Source organism: Carassius auratus, chromosome 12 (genome assembly GCF_003368295.1).
Source record: "Carassius auratus strain Wakin chromosome 12, ASM336829v1, whole genome shotgun sequence".
Classification (NCBI taxonomy): Eukaryota; Metazoa; Chordata; class Actinopteri; order Cypriniformes; family Cyprinidae; genus Carassius; species Carassius auratus.
The window spans coordinates 19,640,724-19,661,789 of NC_039254.1; the positions used below are offsets into that span (position 1 = coordinate 19,640,724).

Here is a 21,066-nt window from a genome sequence, read left to right on the forward strand (position 1 = left end):
GTGCCAAGCTGAAATAATGTCCCAAATGGTTCTTTTTTAACCCTTTGCTGCACCCAACCGGAACCCGAAAAATCTAAAAGTGAAATAGAAAGTGGCATAACATTAGAAGTAAACAACATACAGAGACAAATGAACACATTTTCCCATACAATTCTGACCCCAGGAATTTAATAGAATGGTTATTTTTGACATCTGACGACATATTGACCTTATTTCTGGACAAAATTTGCAAAAAATGGCCAAAGATGTATAGAGGATCAACTATTTTTTTTTGTTTTCTCAAGCGAATAGGGTGATTTTTTTTCCACTACATATTATTTATTTATCATTCAAGTGTCTATTATAAGATTAAATTGGGTACCAAGCTGAAATAATCTCCAAAATGCTTAATTTTTAACCCTTTGCACCAAACCCGAAAAATCTAAATATGATTTAAAGTGGCATAACTTTTGATGTAAACAACTCACAGAGACAAATGGACACATTTCTCAATACAATTCTGACCCCAGAAATTGCTATTTGTCCTGTTTTTATAACATCCTGACCAACTGTGGTCAAAAAGAGCAAAAAAAAAGTTCATTTGACAGTGTTTTTATTATACTTAACAGTCTGAAATAGGGTTTATTTGAACCTTTTACTTCACCTATCCTGAACCTGAAGATATTTAAAATAGTTTTACTTTTGAACTTAACAAAAGAAAGCAAATTAGCTTAAATAAATAAATAAAATCAATAAATAAAAAAATACAGAAAAAATCCAAAATGGTCCAAAAAGTTGACTGAGCATAAACTGTAAGTTTTTGAATTTTGGGGCTTTGCAGTTGGTGGTCGTCGGTTCATACCTGCAGATCGACATCTCCCACTGCTCTCTCTTTTGGAAAAATTTCAGTAAGTATTTGAAGCTATAATTAAGACATACCTTTGTAGTCATATCTTAAAGTGATTTTTCAACAGTTTTTACTATTATCACAGGCTTTCGGAAATCGAATCTGTATTTTTGACTAGCAGTGGTGGTAGCTTAGTTGGTATCTACTAGCTAAAGTTTTTTTTTTTTTCCAGGCTCAATATTTCATACATACTTATCAAGGGGAAAATTAAACATTGTAACACAGCTAAAGTGCCTCCAAAGAGGATTCGTTCCCCTAACACGTATTTTACATGTCTCAACTCTTTCTAAGTATGGTAATTTTACAACACTCAACACTCAACACATTTCCATTCTTCAAATGTCCAATTTTGGTAAGCTCGTGCAAATTGCAGCCTCTTTTTCCTATTTGTAGTGGAGATGAGTGGTGGGGTCTTCTGCTGTTGTAGCCCATTCACTTCAAGGTTGTGCATGTTGTGGCTTCACAAATGCTTTGCTGCATACCTCGGTTGTAATGAGTGGTTATTTTAGTCAAAGTTGCTCTTCTATCAGCTTGAATCAGTTGGCCCATTTTCCTCTGACCTCTAGCATCAACAAGGCATTTTCGCCCACAGGACTGCCACATACTGGATGTTTTTCCCTTTTCACACCATTCTTTGTAAACCCTAGAAATGGTTTCCCGTTAAAATTCAAGTAACTGAGCAGATTGTGCAAAACTCAGACCGGCCCGTCTGGAACCAACAACCATGCCATGCTCAAAATTGCTTAAATCACCTTTTTTCCCATTCTGACATTCAGTTTGGAGTTCAGGAGATTGTCTTGACCAGGACCACACCCATAAATACATTGAAGCAACTGCCTTGTGATTGGTTGATTAGATAATTGCATTAATGAGAAATTGAACAGGTGTACCTAATAATCCTTTAGGTGAGTGTAGATTGTTTACAAGTGTCAAAGGCTTCTACAAAGTGTCAAAGGCTTCTCTGCGCCATGTCAAATCACTGTCAGTTCAATCGGAAGGAGCTCCAAGAAGATGTTCCTTCTTGTTTCCCAACTAGTGTTTTATGTGACAAAGCAAAATCCAAGTTCAAGGGCAAGACTGAAGAGCTTACAAAGTTTCAGAGTTGGAAACACAAGGAACCAGCCTGGAAAGTTATTGAACCTAGGGCACAGGAATTAAAGAAAGAGGCTCTTTATCGCAAGGTGCAGGGCAAAGACCTATTTGTAATGGAAACTAAGTATCATCCATCATGCAGAAACAACTTCAACACAGAGTACCAAACCCATGAGCGTGGAAGGGAGAGAGTAGAAAAGGCAGCAGACAACAATGACAGCCTGCAGGCCCAGAAGATAGCAGCACATAACAAGTCATATTGTGTGGTAAAGGATTACATTCATAGGAATGTGATTGAATGCAAAGAGGTTGTCCAGCTAAGATCCATATGCAACTTGTACATGAAGACATTGGAAAATCAAGGTTTTCCTAATCCTGAATACCGCAGTGAGAAATTGGCAATACGGTTACAGGGAGACAAAGATATCTCTCATGAACTCACATTCTCCAAGGTGCAACAAAATTAGTGTATTAAGTCGAACCTCCTATACAGAAATAACCTCCTATACAGAATGTCCCTTTGGGACATTATTTCAGCTTGGTACCCAATTTAATCTCATAATAGACACTTGAATGATAAAGAAATAATATGTTGTGGAAAAAAATCACCCTATGCGCTTGAGAAAACGAAAAAATAGTTGATCCTCTACACACACATCTTTGGCCATTTTTTGCTATTTTTGTCCAGAAATAAGGTCAATATGTTGTCAAATGTCAAAAATAACTATTCCATTAAATCCCTGGGGTCAGAATTGTATGGGAAAATGTGTTCATTTGTCTCTGAATGTTGTTTACTTCTAATGTTATGCCACTTTCTATTGCACTTTTAGATTTTTCGGGTTCCGGTCGGGTGCAGCAAAGGGTTAAAAAAGAACCCTTTGGGACATTATTTCAGCTTGGCACCTGGCAGATTATGAAAATAGACACTTTAAGGATTTAAAAAAAAACGGTGGCATAAAAAAAGCCCTATTTCCATCTAGACCAGTAATTCTTAAAGTGTGGTCCGCCATTGCCCCCTAGTGGTCCGCGAAAAGATGACCTAAAACTCTCCTCTTTTTTTCATGTGTAAAATCCCAGTAATTTCAGTGATATTGGTGGACATTGAGGGGAACATTCTTTTCAGCATTTTATTGTTATCATAGTTACAACCATAGACTTCCTATACCCACCACCTCAGTTTTAAACTAATGTAATGGCATTAAGTGGGACCTAGGCTGTGTTTAAGTTGCAGTGTTTAATTGCAGTTTTTTTTTTTTCACATGTGCAGTTTGTTGTTCATATTAAGCTGCAACTCATTTCGCATTTACTTTTTCAAATTAAATACAAATTAATATAATAATTTCTGATCATATTATTTGTGTATAATATTTGTGTTTGAATAATTAGTTTTTGACTTGAAACAGTTGCATATTAAACTTAAATGTAGCTTATCCTTCCTATTTTGTTGGTTTTTGGGGGCGTGTTAGAGTGGGATTCTGTTAGGTGGTCCTCAGAAAAAAAATGGGAGATAAAGTGGTCCTTCGGCTGAAAAAGTTTGAAAAACACTGATCTAGACTATGTTTAATGTCAATGCATTATAGCAGAGCTCACACAGCTATGTATTGTAATGTTCTAATGATAATACCTTCGAAATTCAGTTGATGTTGCGAGGAACTCCATGACCTTCATAAATTTCCACAGCTTCTTGTTTTTTTGCGTCTTCTGGTGCGTCAAACCAAAAAAAAAAATAAACGAAAACGAGACGTTTTTTTTAAAAAAGGACGCTTTTAAGCGTGCCGTTTTTCGCGTTGGTATGTGCACACTCACATTGGCGCCCTTTGTTTAGTCACGAGGCGTTAAATGTCTGCGAATATCGTGCGCGAAATTCGTCCCGGTGTGAACAGGCCTTAAGGCTGTCTGTTTTCAGTGTGATTCAGGTCTGTTGTGTTTCAGGGTAGCTGCTGAAACAGTGAGCGCACCTCTTTAAGAAAAATAAACTTCTTTCTTTAAATATAATTTGATTCTTTATCTCTTACACTGAGATGCTATTTGTTAGTAATTGTTTTTGCCACAACAGTACTTCATTTATTTGCTAAAATAGACTATGTTGCCTGGAGGTAACACCGTACCATAGAGGGTTAATCACATAAGTGATACTTAATTACAAGGTTAAAAACACAACCATACACCAAATTAAAATATCTGTTTTCTAATACTTTACTTGGATAACCTATTTTGTAATCCCTTAATGACTATTAAATGACTTTATAAACTGCAATGTAATTTATGATTTGACTGACTATTCTATATCTATGTATTCACTTTAAGTCTCATCTTTCTTGAATAGGTGCTCATTTCCTCTTTATAAAATTTTTGTTCCTGTTTAGTTTGATGCTTCCACCCCTTTTCACATCTGTGAACCACATCTAGTACTCACATTAATGTGTATTGACTCAATCATCATTCGTATCTGCTTTTGACAGGATATGATGGACCAGAACTTTTTCATCATATTATGCATCTTTTGTGGTAAGTTTGCTCTCTTATTCATTGTGTCATTGTAGGGGTTTAAATTTAAATATTTTACAGTTTTTATTTGACTGTGGGCTTACAGTTACTTAACATTCATTGTTGAACATAACATCTAATAAGTGTTGTGGAGTAACAAGTTAATATAACGGTGTTACTTAAGTTAATTACAAAATAAATGTTACCGTAAATGCACTGAGACAAACAGCCCTATAGTTTACGCGATGCAGAAAACACAGACTGGTTTGTATAATCCAGTCATAAAAATGGAATTCCTGTACCCTAATGTAGATGGAATATTCTACATATTGGACACATAAATGAAAAGTAGGTTAGTACACTTGAATCAAACCATGATATGGACTAGTGTCAGTGAATATTAAGCCACAAAAAGACAGTATATGAATCCTGCATGTTTTGTGTGTCTGTGGAAATCAGGTGCGGTGCCACCGTGCAAGGCGAGAGTGTTCACAAAGCATAACCAAATGTTTTCTTGTCAGCTGCAAGATGAAATTCACAGTGCTGGCTCTCTCTGACGAGAGAAATGCAACACTCACAAATTACACAATTTGTTTTCGTTTAAAAAACATTTCAAGCTTTCTGTGGATATATTTTTAATGTATGTGATACACCACGATATTATGTTAATTAAAAAAATATAAATTCATTTTCAGGAAAAAATGTAAGTGATGAGACGGCGCCTCCCTGATATTTATTGCACAAACACTTGAATATTAGCATCGTGGTTTTCACTCACTAAAAGAGCGCTCCATCACGAGTACAATTCATGCCAACAGCCCGTAATATAACTGCATATTGATCAAGAATTCATATTCAACATATTTAGCTATTGCTTGATCAGAAGGTTACAATGACTACAAGAGTCGAGCGGGATGTTAAGAGTTTGTCTGTTTCTTTTACTGATTATTTACGGGGTTAAAGCATGATTTAAACAGATTCACACACAATCGCTTTTGCAATAATGCATTCAAATAAATTTAATCTTACAGTGCTACTACATTATCAGCATATTATCTGATTTTGAAATATTGAAGAAGTTGATCGATCTGTTTATATAAAATAACTGACAAAGATGTACTGTTATTTTCATCACAAACAAAATGTTCACAGCAGAAAGCAGCAACTAAAGATATAATGCTTACAATTTTATTAGTTTCGGCATGTGATATAGGGGGAAAAAGTTTACACAAAATAGCTTAAGCCACTTTGAAACTCTCCTGTTATTTTTTTATTATTATTTTATATGCTACGTTATGAACATAACATTTCAAACATACAGAAATACTTTATTCACGAAGTGAAGGCGGACCATGTTTCTGGTATCAGTGTGCATGGAGGGGAAGTTGTTGCTGCTCACAGACTCTGCTGCGAGTGAGAGAGAGGTTTCACCTAACGAAATGAAGACGACCGCTGGAGCACAAGCACAGCACATCTGCCAAAAATCAACCTGCAGCAATGCTCGTTGATCGACTCGCCAAGCTTTACTTTTGTAGGTCGCATGGCAGTAATTTATTTGATAACATGACCATACAGTCAATACAGATATTTAATAAAAACATTAAAACAAGCAGGGCTGTAAAAAAAAAAAAAAAAAAAAAAACGCATGCCAGGTCTACACCAGACACAAGTGGAGTGATCCAACAAAAGACAACATATCCCAGTGATGGATACACTGGACACAATCCCCATCAGTGAACTGATGCTTGTTCTGTTTGTGACAAAATGTTCTGATACTGCATTCAGATGATTTGACACTATAGTGTGATGTGATCAAGTTTAGACACTTTTCGCTATGGGGGACAGATGACGACTCTCACGTCCGGTGTAGACACACAGAAAGTGTCTGCTCTATTTACAAATAAGTTCTATAAAAAAAAATTAAAAAACCCCGGCATAACGAGATGGAAACATAAACTAGAAAATATATTAACAGGTCCTCCGTCCATGACACTGACTCACTGCTGAGCTGCCAGTTTTAATCTGAATAGCTCTTAAAGCTGAGTGGATGGTTAGATGCATGATGGGCTAGAATTAAATAAAGGTCTTTCCAGCATTAAGGTAACAACTGTTACGGATCACTCGGGAGGCTGAGGAGTAACAGAGATGTTTATTTATACAGACACAAGCAGAGGAGCAGGTAGTGAGGGATGAGTGAGAGGATGGATCCGTGTAGGCTGGGTGAAGAAGTCCTGGGGTGAAGGTGAACCACACACACACTGGGTATCTGGGTCTTCAATGAATCGCTGGAGAGAGGGAAGTAGAAGAGGAGTTAGTCCTTAGAGTAAGCATACAGGAATGACCTTGTCGCGAACGTGACCGGACAATGACTGAGTGTGTGTGTGGCCAATATGGTGCTAAGGTGATTGGGTGGTGATGAGGATCAGGTGGATGTGATCAGTATGCCGGTGAGTGCGTAGAGGTGGAACCTGGCATGTTTGTAACAGTACCCCCCTCCCCACAGCCCGCTCCTGAGCATGGGACCCGGAAACGTTCCTCTGGATGATATCCTTCCCAGTCCACTAGGTATTCCAGTTGTCCACCACACCGGCGGAAGTCCAGGATGTCACTGACTGTATAGGCTGCGTCGTCGTCTAGGAGGAGTGGAGGGGGGCTTTGGCTTCGCCAGGTTCTGTGGAGGGAGAGACAGAAGGATGGTGAGGTTTAAGGAGGGACACATGGAATGTGGGGTGAATCCGGTACTCAGGGGGTAGCTGGAGCTTGTATGTGACCGGATTGATCTGCTGGATGATGGTGAATGGGCCAATGAATCTGGGACTTAGCTTGCGGCAGGGTAGACACAGGTGCATGTCCCGGGTGGACAGCCAGACCTTCTGACCGGGTTGGTAAGTTGGGGCCTCTGATCGGCGAAGGTCGGCTGTCGTTCTCCATCTGCGCAATGATCGTTGGAGTTGGTGGTGTGCCGTGTCCCTGACCCTCTCACTCTCCCGGAACCAGCAGTCGATGGAGGGGACAATTTAGAAGTACCACCTTTATCGGCTATGTTAGACTCATCACCTCTTGAGTTTCTATTACCGGAATCAGTGGAGATGACATAGACCTAAACAACACGCTACTGTTCCTAATACTTAAAATCATTAAACCTAAAGGGGGAGATATCGCAGACCCTACAAATGGAGCCTTAATAAATGACCCTGGTTCTACTATATTTTCACAAGTCGACATCAGTCTTGGATATTGATTGATATCGCAGAGCTTAAGCACTTACCCCTACCATTGCATCATTGAGAGTCTTATCAACTACAGCAAAGATGCGTTGGAGACGCTCTTCTCATCAAGTCTGTTTTTCAAAGACACAGCGGGTAACATGGACGACACCGACCCTGTGGGACGTAAAAGTGGACTGACCAAGAAATCACGCTACACTACCGGAGGCGAAGTCATGGAGCTGCTGGCTCCTATTCACAGTGATATTTTCTTTCAAGAAAAATTAATGCTAAATGGTGTGGACATAAAAATACAAATGATCAGAGGCTAAGATTAATTTTACCTGATGACAGGTTAGCATGTGGCGTATAAATTAAATGTAGTTTCAGCATCACTTTTAGGTCAAGAAAGTGTCCTTATCACCATCTGTGAGGCTTGCGCATGCCCAGAGTATGCTCTCGTCCACCGCCAAGTACCCGATAGATAGGGTGTGCCTGAGAAATGTCTCCATACTGGCAGGGTCCCGTGTATCGAATGCAGAATATTTGTTATTGGGGACTTTACATAAATCTATAGACATAGCTATGGTGGATAATGACGCTTTCACCAGTGTTTACGATAAAAATCTGTTTGCCTTCAAGCATTACAATTTAGAATTCCCGGCCGTCTACATAGACGGTCAGCAATTTCCCTCCAAACCTCTAGAACTTCTCCTCAGGGTCGGCCATACAAGAGTTTTACCAGTTGGCTACAGCGACTGGGAGACATCTTAAAAATCAAGTGCCCTCTATCAACAGAAAGGATTTTCTAAAAGGTTATTCGCTTTACGCCTTTAACCTCACACCCGACGAAGACTGCGGTCAACATGTATCTCTCATCAAGTCGGGCAATATCAGACTCGAAGCATGGTTCAAACAGCCACTGGCACATACTATTAACCTGATTCTATACGCAGTGTTTGACAGCATCATCAAAGTGTCTTACCATAGATATGGCCTGCTTGATTACTACTGATCAGAAGATGAACACATTACAACTCATAGTATATCAGGAGATAACCGTAAGGAACACTGGTGGCGTCTTGATAACATTTCATAAACTATTTTATGTTGGATGGATACATCTGACGTCCGAAAACCATCACTTGATGTTACGGTTTGCTAGTGTGTGAATGAAGGTTTCACAAGGAAGACGATATACAAAGGGTTTCTTTTAATGATCGCGGAGGAACAAGAGCACATCCAACATAAGCTTAACTCACATCAATCACGGACGAGGAAGAACTAAACAGACAGGGTATTTAAGCACATGTAAGGTAATCAGGGAAATGGAGACAGGTGGGGATTAATCAATTAACAAAACAAGAAAAAGAAGATGACCAAATAAGGAAACAGAAAGTCACTGAATGTAAGAGTTCGCCCCCTCCTGGAATGGTGCGTCCTCGCACCGCAAGAGGAATACTAGCGGAGGGAGGGTGGGGGTTCTGGAAGCGGACGTCGGGCAGGCAATGAGGCAATGGAGAGGACCCAGGATGGAGTAGGAGGGAGGAGCCAGGGAGGAGCCCGGAGCAGGAGGAGCCAAAAGGCTGCTGGGAATACACATGTTAAGGCAGAGCTGGAGGCTGGAAGTCCCGTGTCGAACCATCACGCCCAGATGGCGCTGACTGAGGGTGAGCTGCGGGACTGACTGGCACCAGCAGAGATGAAATTGAGGAACAGGCTGGTCTAGGAGGAGATGAGAGTGAGAGGATGGGAGGAAACACAGGAAGATCAGGGCTGAACAGAACCAGCAGAGACACAGGGCTGGGCGGAACCAGCGGAGACACAGGGGATTCAGGTAAAACCTCACTGAACTAACAGTCGATAAGGTCCATTTGAAAAATGTCCATCAGTTCCTCTTTATTATTTTCAGAAACCAAATGCAGCTCACCCTCAGTTGCGGGAGTGTGGGCAGGGCTTTCCTTCACGCCCTCGATCTCCACCAGTAATCCCATGACGCACAGTGTTTCCTGCTCACACACCTGGTCAGTTGCGCTCTCAAGTTCCTGCTCCCCGACAGTGATTGGCTCGGGCTCTGCGGCTGCGGTGGGCTATAATTCGGTGCGGCGGGATGGCGGTTGGCAGGTCTCTGGTTCGGGAGTGGGGCTGGAGATGTCCTATTCAGCAGGGCTGATGGTAAGTGGGGATGCATTTTTCTCCAGCACCCACTGCACAAAAGCGGCAAAATCCTCTCTGGGACCGTTCACTGGCAGGCGTGCCTTACACCGCTTGCTAGGGATGGGTATCGTTAAGGTTTTAACGGTATTACTACTCTTACCGGTACTGCGTAACGGTCCAGTACTTTAACGGTATTCTTATCGGTACTTTGTGTTGTGTGTGTGTGTGTGTGTGTGTGTGTGTGTGTGTGTGTGTTTTTTTTTACGAATTTGATTTGATTTATTTGATTATATCAAGAAAGCCTTACAGTAAACATAAAAAACAAAAAGGCATCAGATACAATCGAGGATAAAAACACAATAAAGTCCAGGACTTATTTCCATTGTGGTCCTCAATTACAAGTTGAGAACAGAATTAAGATTTTTTTTTTTCTTTTTAATATAAAATTAACAATGGGCTTGTCTTGGACCAGAGGTGTTAGGAGGAGTTAGTTGGTTCATAGTAGCTGCAGCTTAATATATATATATATATATATATATATATATATATATATATATATATATATATATACATACATATAAAGGTTGCAAAATGTGACAATTGGGTATTTTGTAAACTAACTTGAGTGCTGTGCATTTAAGTTAGCCAAATAAATGTTTACATTTACATACTGATTTTTCCTTATTTGGAATTTTAAAAACAAGAAAATCAGGAGAAATCAAGAAAATATGTTGATTTCATTCTCATTTTCCCCAAAAGAAATCAATAGAATTCTACGTAAGGTTAGCAAACCAGGGAGATTTTACATTTATTTTAAATGACGTGAACAACGTTGATTCAACATGATTTTAGCATACATACCTGACTTAGATGGGGCAACAACCAGAGACGAGCTAGCTAGGTAGTCGATATAAATTCTGATAAATTCTGCCCTTACATGCAAATATTGTTTTGCACTTATGACAACGAGGGTTGTCAGCATTAACTCTAGTGAAGTATAACCACACATTGGAAAGTTTTGCTCTCTCCACCATCGTCACTCTTTGTATTAAGCGGGAGTTTCCGTACTGTTATGCGTGTACCGCACTTGTTCTTGTGTGTGTGACTTTTGAAAGACAGCCTCCGCGGCACGCATACGAGTTCTTGCAGATCTCACAGACAAACGTCTTAATAATATCGCAAATTAGAAATGTTTGGTAATATAAAATGTGCACGATAACATTAAGCAAATCTTTTCGCCATCGTCACTCTTTATTATTAAGCAGGAGTTTACGTACAGTTTTATGTTTAATGTGCACGACAACATTATTAAGCAAAAATACATAGTACATAATTTTTTTCCTCCAGTACCGAAAGCAGAACCGATACCGTCAGATCTTACTGATACTATGGTCTTTCATAATTTAGCCCCGGGCCAGTTTAATACCGGGTTTCGGTACCCATCTCTACCGCTTGCTCAGGCCGGTGTAATAGAAGTTAAAGAGAGAGCAGTAGGGGAAGTGGGTAGTGGGCAGTGGGAAAAAAAATTGCCTCTAAACTACACTTTTGGGTCCGTGATTCTGTTATGATTTGCTGGTGTTTGAATCAAGGGCGCACAAGGAAGATGATATACAAAGTGTTTATTTTAATGATCGGAGAGGAACAAGGGCACATCCAACATAAACTTAACACACATCAATCACGGATGAGGAAGAACTAAACAGACAGTGTATTTATAAAAGTACAATAAAAGTAAGATGACCAAATAAGGAAACAGAAAGTCACTGAATGTAACACTTTATTAGCATCGCTGTTTTTTTAAACAAAATTAAATAATTGGTGTTCAAACTGATAGTTCTGCACAATTTACCTTGAGCGAATAAAGTCTGTACAATATAAATAGCGCTTAGATTACGATTGTGTATATACTATGTGAAGAGTTTCTGAAGTTCCCGACTATTGCTACATTCCGACATAAAATCATTAATCACAAGAAAATGTATATTATTACCGGTGAGTAAATAGTCATCATTCCGAGAGTCTGGTATCCCTTCAACAAATTTAATAGGGTACAATTTGTCCAATTCATCATAAAGAGGTTGCCAACAATTGTACATATATACAAAGTTTTCAATTATTTCAGAAATCATATTTAAACCATTCTCCACCATTCGCTTTACGAAATAGGTTTTACCGCTGTTGCTGGGTCCACTGATCAAGCATGAGAAAGGATGAACAAGTCGAAAGTCAAAATCAGAGAAAGTCCCAAACCCCTCTATGCATTATCATATCAGTAGGAGTGGTGAAATCAGGTAAAACCCTACATTTATTATGTATCACGTGTCATCATGAAACGTCACATAGCTATTAACCAGTCCAATCAGACTGTCTAAGTTGATAGCTCTAGAATTTTTTCTGTTCAGAGTTATACATCTAGCCTTCATGCACACTTTTCTTTCGGCGGTCCGGTAGATATACGATTTGGGTCCGGAAGATGTGTATTCTACGATAAAGTCGTTATCCCCTATTTCTTCCGTTAGCTCACCCAAGTGTGTCTCTGCTAAGATATTGGGCTTTGAATACCCCCATGCAACAACTCGGGAGGTTTGTAAAGTTGAAGGGGTTGAGTTCAGTACACTCTATGAACTCCTTTTTGTATTTAATGCATATTTCATTCATGCTTTATATTGTTCACACCGTACTTACGTAGTTCGTCCTTAAAGCAAAAGGGTTTACAAATCACGGTGCTTTACCATTCATTAAACTTTACTTGGTCTTTATGGGACGTTTTCATAGCCGTAAAACTTTTTGTCTGGGTAGGGACCCACATATTTCTAATTTTCGCACCTGTTGATATAGGTTGGGGAAAGTATCCATTCTCAGTCGTGGTCAGGAATAATGCTTGGAGATTTAATGCAGGCATCTTGGAAAGAGCCATCGGTATGAAGAAATAACTATCAATTTATCGTTGGTCATAGGCATCATCATCGCTTGATTCAGAGTCCTGAGAAGAAAACAGGAGAGGTTGATATCACAGGCAACAATGAAATGGCTACAGACCAGTGGCGGACGTAGGCAGATAATTATGGGCATATTCAGCCCAGGGGAGCTGCCCAGGAAGCGGGGTTGTGGCTCATTTAGCCTGACCACCCGACAAAAGACTGACGGAAGCTCCGCTTAAACGGCAAAATTCCCCACAGAACTGGGATGTGAATTGAGGACCCCTAACAGAAACAGGACTTGACCGAAGTTAGAGCTGTCAACGGCGCGGCCACTTGGCTGAAGTTTTGTATGAAATGCCGATAAAAATGAGCAAAATCAATGAAATGCTGAAGCGCTACGCGAGAGTCAGGGACTGGCCAATCCGTGAGCACCTGGACCTTAGTAGAGTCCATGCTTATCCCCTCTGCCGAGTTAACAGACCCGAGAAAAGTAACAGTGTGCATGAAAAGAACATTTCTCAGTCTTAACAAAGAGTTAGTTCTCAAGAAGGCACTGGAGGACCCAATGTACGTGTTGTACGTGAACTTGGAGAGAGGGAGAAAAAATATTAAGCATATCTCTGAGGACGTTGTTAATTAATGTTTGAAAAATGGCTGGAGCGTTTACAAGACCGGAAGGAAGAAGGCGATATTCAAAGTGCCTTAAAGGTGTATTAAACGCTGTCTTCCATTCGTCTCCCTCCTTAATGTGAACTAAATGGCGTTGCAGAGATCCAACTTTGTGAAGACCTTTGCTCCCTGCAAGAACTCAAAAGCAGATGACATAAGCAGCAAAGGATAGCGATTCTTAATGGTTATGTCATTCAGGCCTCGACAATCTATACAGGGACGCAAAGAACCATCTTCTTCACAAAGAATAATCCCGCACTGGCGGGAGAGGAGGAGGGAACAATCGTTCCGGCATCAAAGAAGTCAGAAAGATACTTCTCTAATGCTTAAGACTCAGGAATGGACAGAGAGTATAGCCTTCCACGGGGTGGGGTTGTACCAGGAAGGAGCTCTATACTGCAATCGTAGGGACGGTGATGAGGGAGAGAAGTAGCCCGGCAGAGATCAAAACGCTTCTCAATACGAATGGCTAGGTCAATAAGAGGGTTGAGAAGTTTGTGTATCTCACGGGCGATAACCTCATTGTTAATGTCAGCGTTAAGTCCCTCCAGAAAGTGAGTGACCAGAGCAGGCTCGTTCCAACTGCATGCGGTGACTAAGGTGCGAAACTCAATAGAAAAGTCATCGACGGAACGTCTTCCCTGACGGAGGGTAGAAAGGATGCAGGATGTTTGAACAGAACAGAACAGAACAGAACAGAATGAGCTTTAGTCGTTTTTTTTGGTCGCCGTGAGCAGAGCGATCAAACACAGGTATCATCTCTTCCTTAAACAGATCAAAATGATTAATGGACTCTGCCTCAGTCTCCCAGGTAGTGGTACGCCACTCACGTGCATGAGTGCAATCCGGGCATGATCCCTTGAGTAAGTGGCTGGCTGAAGAGAGAAAACCACCTCGCATTGAGTCAAAAAAGAACGACACTCCGTTGGCTCACCAGCGTAACAGGGCGGGTTGTTTATTCTGGGCTCAGGGGTTTCCGGTGTTCTGGAATGAGTAAGTGGATCTCGACGAAGCTGAAATACTTGTATGGAAAAATCTGACATCTGGGCGGCTTTGTTCTCAACAGCGTGTCTGGCTGCAGTCAGTTCCTCATCATACTTACCAAGCATAGCCCCATGGAGTTTGACGGCCATCTGAAGATGGTTGTCTTTAGCTGGGTCCATCTTGGCCAGATTATTCTGTTATAATAGGTTAGAAAGGACCCAAGAGTGAAATGCAATATAACGTCTTTAACCCTCTGGAGTCGATTAACGCGGATACGTGTTTTGAGTCATTTTCTCCTGATAACCCTGAAAAGAACTTAAGGTTTTAATCGTACAGATAAGAGCAATACATCAATTGAATCTGTAAAGGGTCTACTTTTTTTGGGATACAGACATATTAACAACAAAACTTTGTGCACTTATAAAATAAAGATAACAAACAAGTAAGGGTGCTCCGATCACGATCGGCCGATCGTTATGCGCATCTCGTCAGTTACTACACAGAGACGTTGTTAATAGAGAAGTTAAAGCTCCAATATGGAGGAATTTTGTAATAAAATTTCCGAAAATAACTTGCACAGTGTGATATATTTCCTCCAGTTGTGTACTTACAATATCTCAAAAGTCTCCAAAGATTTTTTTATTTCAGAGAAATTCCGATTTTAAATAACTGGCCGTCCCGGAAAAGAAATGTCGCCTCTCAGTGACGCAATGTCCGCTCTATACTTTGTTTCTGGTGTAGACCATGTGATGTTCCACCACACCAGAATATCACATGGTCAAATGCGGAAGGTGTGGTTATGTTATAGTCGCGCGTATGGTTTGGTTGTCGTTGTTATGGATCACGATTACTCTTTGGCGAGTATTGAAGTGCCAGTAAAACGTAAGCGTCCATATTCGGATACACGCAGACTGTGTGACAAACGGAGGAATAAAACCAGGATAAATATCGGCCAGGCGTTTACGAGATGGAGAGAGCTGCACGAAAATCTTGGACTTGACAGAGACTCTGCTCTCGCGAGTGTATTGATAGACAAGTAAGCAAATCAATTATTTATTTTGTTATTGTACAAGTAACGTAATAGTTACAGTAAAGATGGTCCAGGTCTCATCTGGATTTGATAATTCCAGTGAGGATGTATCTGTGTTTCCCTGCAACACATGCAACTGTCAATAATAGAAATTATAAACAAAGTTATATTGCTCTTTGTACTAAGGTAAGGATTTTTATCACGTGTGGTGACCGAGATTATGGCAGTACAATTAAATACAATAGGATATGTGTTGTTAAAAATATATTTAGTCTAGGGCTGTGCAAAAAATATACTGCGATTTTCATGCTCATCTCATCAGTAAAGACGCTCCTGTAATTAGAAGTATATATCCTTTGTCAGACTGTCAGTGAATTACGGCTCGGTGTAGTAAATGCCAACCGGTGTTGCCAAGTCTGTGGTTGTTTCTCATATCCGCGGGTCAAAGCGACCCCAATACAAATAACGTGATATTTAGCCCCTAAAATGCTAATTTTACCAGGGCAAACGTTACAAAAAAAATTATATTTTAACCCCGGGAAGCAATTTTTATCGGGGAACCTCCCGGAAACGCGATTGGGCTAGTTTTGGACTATTTTTAAGAAGCAACTAGGCAGGATTTGTTGTGAAAACCTGGCAACCCTGATCTGAACGCACATGCTGGAGATCTACTTCTAATTACAGGAGCGTCTTTACTGATGAGATGAGCATGAAAATCGCAGTCGATTTTTTGCACAGCCCTAATTTAGTCATTACTTGCAAATGAATGTTCAAATTTACTTTTAGAACGATTGGTTTGAGCACGTTAAACAACACGGCATTAACCATAAACACGTAACACTGCACAACATTAACCCAACAAATCATTTAACAAATAGCTGTAAGTTGTAACGGGATAATATAGCATTAAAAAACGCATTAAAAAAGACAACTCCCATCGTCACCTGCTTCATAGCGTCATCAAGCTTCGCCTTTGTTATTGTTGGAAATGCGCCCTCTTGTGGTCAAAAATCGCATACTGGAGCTTTAATAGCGAGATGCGCATTAACGATCGGCCGATCGTGATTGGAGCACCCCTACAAACAAGGTGCGCTGTCTGCAGCCTTTGTCTGCACTGATCTTCATTTGCAAACACATCATTAAAATGAACTGTAACTCCGTGAATATTCAACGAAAATACATGAGAGAGATATCTATAGAAAGCTTGACATGTCTATTTTTAAACTAAACAAGTGCCGCCGAAAACATATATTCTGTGATAAAGTAATCCATATGAAAACAACGCGATGTCTGTTTTTCACGTTTTCATTTATAGCCTTTCACATCGCTAAACTAAGCAAATGGTACCGAAAACAAATATTGCATACTGTGATAAAGTAATCAATTTCTGAGGGGACTGCCAGTCCTCCAGTGCATGCTCTTAGAAGGTGTCCTCAAGTGCTTGCTCCTAGAATGTTCCTTCCATTGCCCGCTCTTCGCTCCTCCACCTCTGTTGTCTGGCAGACTCTCTGCTCGCCCTCAGCCCACCATCTGTGCGCTTGGTTTGACACTCCCCATCAGTGTCATGGCTGGAGGATCTCTTGTCTCTGCCTCCAGGCTCTGAGTCTTGGACTCCACTTCAGCCCTTCGACCTGTTTGATAGGGAGCCAGTGCAGTGTGGACAGGACCGGGCTAATATGGTCATACTTCCTGGTTCTTGCTGCTGCATTTTGGACTAGCTGTAGTTTGTTTACCAAGCGTGCAGAACAACCACCCAATAAAGCATTACAATAGTCTAACCTTGAAGTCATAAATGCATGGATTAACATTTCTGCATTTGACATTGAGAGCATAGGCCGTAATTTAGATATATTTTTGAGATGGAAAAATGCAGTTTTACAAATGCTAGAAACGTGGCTTTTTTAAGGAAAGATTGCGATCAAGTAGCACACCTAGGTTCCTAACTGATGACGAAGAATTGACAGAGCAACCATCAAGTCTTAGACAGTGTTCTAGGTTATTACAAGTAGAGTTTTTAGGCCCTATGATTAACACTTCTGTTTTTTCTGAATTTAGCAGTAAGAAATTACTCGTCATCCAATTGTTTATATCGACTATGCATTCCATTAGTTTTTCAAATTGGTGTGTTTCACCGGGCTGCGAGGAAATATAGAGCTGCGTATCATCAGCATAACAGTGAAAGCTAACACCATGTTTCCTGATGATATCTCCCAAGGGTAACATATAAAGCGTGAAGAGTAGCGGCCCTAGAACTGAGCCTTGAGGTACTCCATACTGCACTTGTGATCGATATGATACATCTTCATTCACTGCTACGAACTGATGGCGGTCATATAAGTAAGATTTAAACCATGCTAATGCACTTCCACTGATGCCAACAAAGTGTTCAAGTCTATGCAAAAGAATGTTGTGGTCAATTGTGTCAAACGCAGCACTAAGATCCAATAAAACTAATAGAGAGATACACCCACGATCAGATGATAAGAGCAGATCATTTGTAACTCTAAGGAGAGCAGTTTCAGTACTATGATACGGTCTAAATCCTGACTGGAAATCCTCACATATACCATTTTTCTCTAAGAAGGAATATAATTGTGAGGATACCACCTTTTCTAGTATCTTGGACAGAAAACCTGGTGTCAACTCACAACGCCAGTTCAATAAGTCTATTGTGAGTAGGGGGCAGCTCGAGGAGGTAGATCTCCTGCTGAACATGGTCGGATAACCCATGCAGGAATCTATCCCACTGCGCCGCCTCGTTCCACTGGTACGCGGCTGCCAGGGTGCGGAACTCGATGGAGTAGTCGGTGACGGAAGAAGATACTTGCCGGAGTTCTGTGAGGTGATGGGCGGCCTCCCTGCCGGTCGCGGCCCGGTCGAAGACTCTCTTCATTTCTTCGATAGGGCGTGGAACGAGTCACAACAAGGGTGTTGATTCTCCCACACCGCCGTCCCCCATAAGGCAGCCTTGCCAGATAGTAGTGTGAGCGTGAACGCTATTTTAGATTCATCAGTAGTGAAAGTGCGGGGCTGTAGGGCGAAATGCATTGAACACTTGGTAAGAAAGGTTCTACAAAACTCTGGCTCACCTGCAAAGTTCTCCGGTGCCAGAAGTCGCGGCTCTGGCCGGAAGTCGCGGCTCTCTCCTGGGGGACGGATGGCACAGGCGGTGCGATGGGCGCAGTGGGAGACGTGAGCTGATGGATCTGCTGGGTGAGCTCGGACACCTGTGACACCATCGCTTGGACAGCACGTCTGGTGTTCGAGATGCTCTCCTGCTGCTGATCCATTCTCTTGACACTGTGGTGCATGAAGTCAGTGAGGGTATTGGTGCTTGCTGCTTCCATGGTTGTGAGATCGTTATGTGACGGTGGGTGAAAGGACAGTCTGGAAGCAAATGCAAGTTTACTAATTTAATGAGAAGATAGAGAATGAGTACATAAACAAACAATGACGACGAGACAGCGACACTCCGAGGGGATGGTGAAGAGGTAAGAAATCCAGCTTAAGGGCGGAGAGCAGGTGAGTAATCCGGATGATGACGGCGTGTGGCAACAGGAGAGGATGGCACAGGAACTGCGGGGAATAGAGCCGAAGGTAAGTGTCCGTGGCTGAGTGAACGTGCGAAGAGTGGATGAGGTTCTAGGGAAACACAGACATCCAAACGCAAACAACACTGAGAGCCAGACGAACAGGGTAACCATATCAAACATTAAACAACGATTTCACAAACACAAGACGTGAGACAAGCCATTATATAGTGGATGAGTAATGTTTGATTGGGTGGATTAATCATGGCGGGCGGTGGCTTGGCAGGAGCCGCAGGTGTGCTCACCAAACTTTTATGTCTGTTTTCATCTGCACCGTCTAAAGTGGCTGAAAAATGCTATGATCGTAACAATACTACAAAAAAAAAGTACCGGTATTTACCGAGGACTGAGGACTTTATACAGCGATCTGCCTTTTTGGTCTATATTATAGTGATCAGGTGATCTCACGAGACACCGCACTACCACCAACACAACCTGTTATACATAATGAATGGAGCCGATTCACCCTCTACACTGCAATACTACGGGATGGAAGAGCAACAGCACCATGTGAGCAAACTAACACTGTGAGTGATAGATCTAAAGCTCCACACTTTTACAGAAAGCTGTTCACATACCTGTTTGCTACACTTCACCTTGCTGGTGATGTCCAGCTGAACCCAGGACCCATTGTGATGCAAGATCTACCCCCGGCGAGCACGCTCGGAACTCCAGGTAATGCCGACAAACAGAGACACTCACACGGAAACCCGGCGGTTACAAAACATTTCAACATCGGTCTCTTCCAAACTGTTCAGCACTCCAAAATTATTTGGGACCCATGCGCAAAGCCAAGGGGCCTCATCGGAGGTCACCTTAACATTCGTAGTGTAAGAGCAAAAACGGAACAACTAGAAAACCTTTTTTCCGACTCAAATTTGGACTTCCTCTGTTTGTCTGAAACATGGTTAACCAAATCGTCACCCGAAACCTCGTTCATCATGCCTGGCTACAAGGTTTTCAGAAAGGACAGAAACAAGGGAAGAGGCGGCGGGCTACTTATGTATGTGAGAGATAACATTAGATGCGAACAAATTGATCTAACATGTGTAAATGAACTTGAATGTATTGCCATTACTATTACTCTCTCTCAGCAGATGTCATTTAATGTGATTGGTGTGTATAGACCACCGTCATATGATGTCACGTTTTATGAAAATTTTAAGAACCTGCTTAAAATATTGGATACAAAGAAAGAATGTATAGTTCTGGGCGATTTTAATTTAAATTGGACTGAAAAAGCAACTAGAAAAAAGCTAAAAGCACTTACAGAAAAGTTTGAACTGACTCAACTAATAGATGGACCCACACGAATAACAAACGTCTCAAAAACACAAATTGATCTTATGTTCAGTAACAAACCAGAGAGAATTATAAAATCTTATAATCTTCTCACTGGTTTTTTCAGATCATAACATGACTCTTATTGCAAGGAAATTAACAAAAAAACGGATTATTTACCAACGAGAGATAATCAAAAACTCATATGGAACAGGGAAACATGATATGAATGCGTTTAAGGAAGAACTAAGTCAAACTGATTGGAGGGATGTTTTGCTCATAGATCATATAGATGCTTCCTGTGAGTCCTTCATTGGTACAATAAATAGACTTAAAGAAAAAAAAAAAACTTTTAAAAATGGACGGCGTTAGGGCAACCTAGCATGGTTTAATGACCATTTGTGGGACCTGATGAAAAAACGTGACTTTGCCTTGAAAGTAGCACTGAAGTCTAAATTAATTACTGAGAGACAAATTTGTACAAACTTCGTAATAAAGTGGTTAATGAACTAAGGAAAGGAAAGACGGAAAAGGAAATAGTAAATTGATATGGAGCAACATAAATAAATTAACAAAGAAAGACAAGAAGCAAAATCAGGGAAATGGACATGAGCTAAAAATTTATGGAATTTTAAATAATGACCCCAGTGAAATAGCTTCTGTATTTAATACTTATTTTACACTTTTGGTGCAAGAATTAAAAATATAGCAACACCAGATTATAATAAGACCATTTTTTAGATAACTGAAATTCCTGAAAATA

General features: G+C 40.8%; 1 protein-coding gene across 1 annotated transcript in view; it reads left to right on the plus strand.

Annotated features, from left to right (window-relative positions):
- Window positions 1-4,409: 4,409 nt before the first annotated feature.
- The window catches only part of LOC113112089 (integrin alpha-X-like), a 95,106-nt gene continuing 78,449 nt past the window's right edge, over window positions 4,410-21,066 (plus strand). Inside the window, exon 1 of the mRNA XM_026277482.1 lies at window positions 4,410-4,486. Coding sequence (XP_026133267.1) covers window positions 4,444-4,486 — 43 coding nt within the window. The 5' untranslated portion in view covers window positions 4,410-4,443. The remainder of the gene's footprint in view (window positions 4,487-21,066) is intronic.